Source organism: Sinocyclocheilus grahami, unplaced genomic scaffold (assembly GCF_001515645.1).
Source record: "Sinocyclocheilus grahami isolate Dianchi unplaced genomic scaffold, SAMN03320097.WGS_v1.1 scaffold2285.1, whole genome shotgun sequence".
Taxonomy (NCBI): domain Eukaryota; kingdom Metazoa; phylum Chordata; class Actinopteri; order Cypriniformes; family Cyprinidae; genus Sinocyclocheilus; species Sinocyclocheilus grahami.
This window is the reverse complement of record NW_015507464.1, coordinates 100,495-103,634: the sequence shown is the minus strand read 5'-3', so window position 1 is coordinate 103,634 and position 3,140 is coordinate 100,495. Positions and strand designations below refer to the sequence as shown.

Genomic DNA, 3,140 nt, shown 5'->3' with positions numbered 1-3,140 from the left:
AGGCTTGGGGGCCTTGCTCTTGAAGGTGCGTGTCTGTCTCTGCTTGAATTTGGGTGGCCCTTTCTTGGGTGTGGTGGGTCCGGCAGTGCTGGCAGGCGTGGCCAGAGCACTTCCTGCAGGAGGAGCTGCGTTCATGTCTGCGCTTCCCTGAAACACAGCGACCAGGAGCTTACGATTGGAGCGCGTCACGGGAATCGAGGATTATGGGATTATGCCACTCAAACTGGAACTGGAACATTTCTCCCCTGTCCAACTTAAAAATTTCAGATCATACTCTTCACCTGTTACCGCTGGTGTTCCTCAAGGCTCTGTTTTGGGCCCTCTTTTATTTATCATTTACTTATTACCTCTCGATTATATTTTTAGGAAATATGGCATTAGTTTTCATTGCTATGTGAAGAAAACCCAGCTCTATTTGTCCTCTAAACCAAATTCTGTTCTTCTTTCTTCCTAGCTTTTGTATTGCTTAGAAGAGATTAAATCTTGGTTTCGCATAACTTTCTCAAGCTGAATATTGACAAAACAGAGGTTCTTCTTGCTGGCACTAAATCCAATAGTCTTTTATTTTCTATTGATAATATCCTCATCTTCTCATGTTAAGAGCGTCCTTGATTGTACTTTGTCTTTGAAAAGCATGTGAACAATATTACTCGGTCTGCGTACTTTCATCTACTATTTTCAATCAGCCGTCTTCATCCATTTCTCACGTCCAATTCCACAGCTGTTCTTGTACAGGTGCATCTCAATAAATTAGAATGTCGTGGAAAAGTTCATTTATTTCAGTAATTCAACTCAAATTGTGAAACTCGTGTATTAAATAAATTCAATGCACACAGACTGAAGTAGTTCAATGATTGTCTTCTGGACAACTGTCAGATCAGCAGTCTTCCCCATGATTGTGTAGCCTAGTGAACCAAACTGAGAGACCATTTTGAAGGCTCAGGAAACCTTTGCAGGTGTTTTGAGTTGATTAGCTGATTGACATGTCACCATATTCTAATTTGTTGAGATAGTGAATTGGTGGGTTTTTGTTAAATGTGAGCCAAAATAATCACAATTAAAAGAACCAAAGACTTAAATTACTTCAGTCTGTGTGCATTGAATTTATTTAATACATGAGTTTCACAATTTGAGTTGAATTACTGAAATAAATGAACTTTTCCACGACATTCTAATTTATTGAGATGCACCTGTACATGCTCTAGTTACCTCGCGCATTGATTATTGTAACTGTCTTCCTTCATAAGCTTCAGTTGGTCCAGAACTCAGCTGCCCGTATAATTACTAGAACCTCCTCTATCGAGCATATTTCGCCTGTTCTCTGTCATCTACATTGGCTTCCTGTTAAATATCGAGTAGAGTACATGATTCTGCTTCTCACTTTAAAAGCTCTTCATAATCTTGCACCCTCATATCTCTCTGACTTGCTTCATATTTACACCCCGAAGCGTACTCTCAGATCTTCTTCATCTGTTTGCCTTGTTGTACCTTCTGTTCGTTTAGCCACTATGGGGTCCAGGGCGTTTAGCTGTGCTGCTCCTCATCTTTGTAATTCTCTTCCACATTCTATACAAGAAATTGTCTTCTGCTCACATAATTAATGTCGTCTGCATATACTGATTTATCCTGTAAACACCCCAGTGTGATAATATACAGTCTGTCAATCATAATTACGAAATAAAGCCCTTCAGGAAGACCGTGAGCTCCGTCTGTACGATATTCCTGACGTGTCAGACATCGATCAGATTAGCATCTCACAATAACCCACGTCAAACACTGTTTTTCATGTTACCTTATTAAGACGGTTAATCTCATTAACATAACAGACTTTTGAGATTTCCTTTATCTGCCTGATTATACAGTAGCATCTGTCTGTCTGGGGATCAGACGCTGGTGTTTCTAGCTTCATGTGATGCAGAGAATCACACCTTCATCTGTTCATCAATATTTCACACCATACAGTATGTCAGTTTTCCTGCTTTAACACCCGAGCTGAGAAAACTAACCTACATAAAACAAACACTCAGATGTAACAGAGCTAACAGATGATCGGTCGTTTGTGAACTACAGATCTGAGCGAGAGCAAGAGCAGTATTATAGTTCTCTGAAGTGTGTTTACCTGTGTTTGTGGTCCGTGAGCGGCGTGGGTGTGTCTCTCTCTCCGTCTGTCTGTCTGTGGAATGAGGCTCTCTGTCTCTCTGGCTCTCTTATAGTCTCACTGAAGCTCAGAGAGCAGCTTGCGGCTCCCGTTAGGGAAACACTAATGGACTTAATGCTCTTTAGACTTCATCTGGTGTGTGTGTGTGTGTGTGTGTGCAGTCATGACACTTTAATCTCAAGGTTATGGTCTCGTTTCCTGAACATGTGAGAAGATGCAGCTTTTCTCAAACACACAAACCCAAGAAAACAGACTGATGTTTCAACAGACCCTTCATGGATCACTTGAGTGTCTTTCATTATTGGAGCAGATCAAATCTGTTGTTTGATTTTGACTCCACTGTGTTTAACACGTCCCTACACTGTAAAGTCACTTTTATTCTGCGTGTTCACAAAACACATGGGTTGAAAGCAGCTTTACCGAGAGTCTTACTGTTATGTCTATAATGCCTCAGTGCTTCACTATAGAGAGTGTTATTGCTGGACGATATGAGGCTTCATGAGCGCTGATCGACTTCGTTCTGACACAACAACAGTCAGGATGTGTGTTATGTAACGCATATCTGAGCAGCTTTCATTGGGTAGATTTTGCATGATACAACACACATCTTGAACTGTGAGTTTGTAATGCTGCCATCACGTAGGAGATTGACAATCCTGCAATTAAGCTTTAAATAACAATATGTAAGGTTATGTATTTCTGGATTTTTCCTTTTCTTTTCTTATTGTTATATGTTTTATGTGATGTGGTGGTTGTATTTTTGAGCCTAAGACAAATTTCCCTCAGGGACAATAAAGTATGCCTTAACCTTAACCATACAAATGTACTTTAGTCATTATGAAAATACCCGAGATGGCTTGAAGAACACCGATACACTGTATATTGACAGATGAGTGTTGTATTAGAAGACTGAAATCCTCGTCTTTCTGTTGCTGCAGATGTGTTTTTTTCGTGAATAAGAACTGTTTCAGCTCGTGCTGTG

At 40.3% G+C, this 3,140-nt stretch overlaps 1 protein-coding gene across 1 annotated transcript in view; it reads right to left on the bottom strand.

Moving 5' to 3' along the window:
• LOC107574614 (retinal cone rhodopsin-sensitive cGMP 3',5'-cyclic phosphodiesterase subunit gamma-like) overlaps positions 1 to 2,244 on the bottom strand; it is a 2,967-nt gene extending 723 nt beyond the window's left edge. Inside the window, exons 1-2 of the mRNA XM_016261057.1 lie at positions 2,120 to 2,244; positions 1 to 147 (exon numbers count right to left, since the gene is read on the bottom strand). The exon at positions 1 to 147 is cut by the window's left edge and continues 11 nt beyond it. Coding sequence (XP_016116543.1) covers positions 1 to 135 — 135 coding nt within the window. The 5' untranslated portion in view covers positions 136 to 147; positions 2,120 to 2,244. The remainder of the gene's footprint in view (positions 148 to 2,119) is intronic.
• Positions 2,245 to 3,140: the final 896 nt, after the last annotated feature.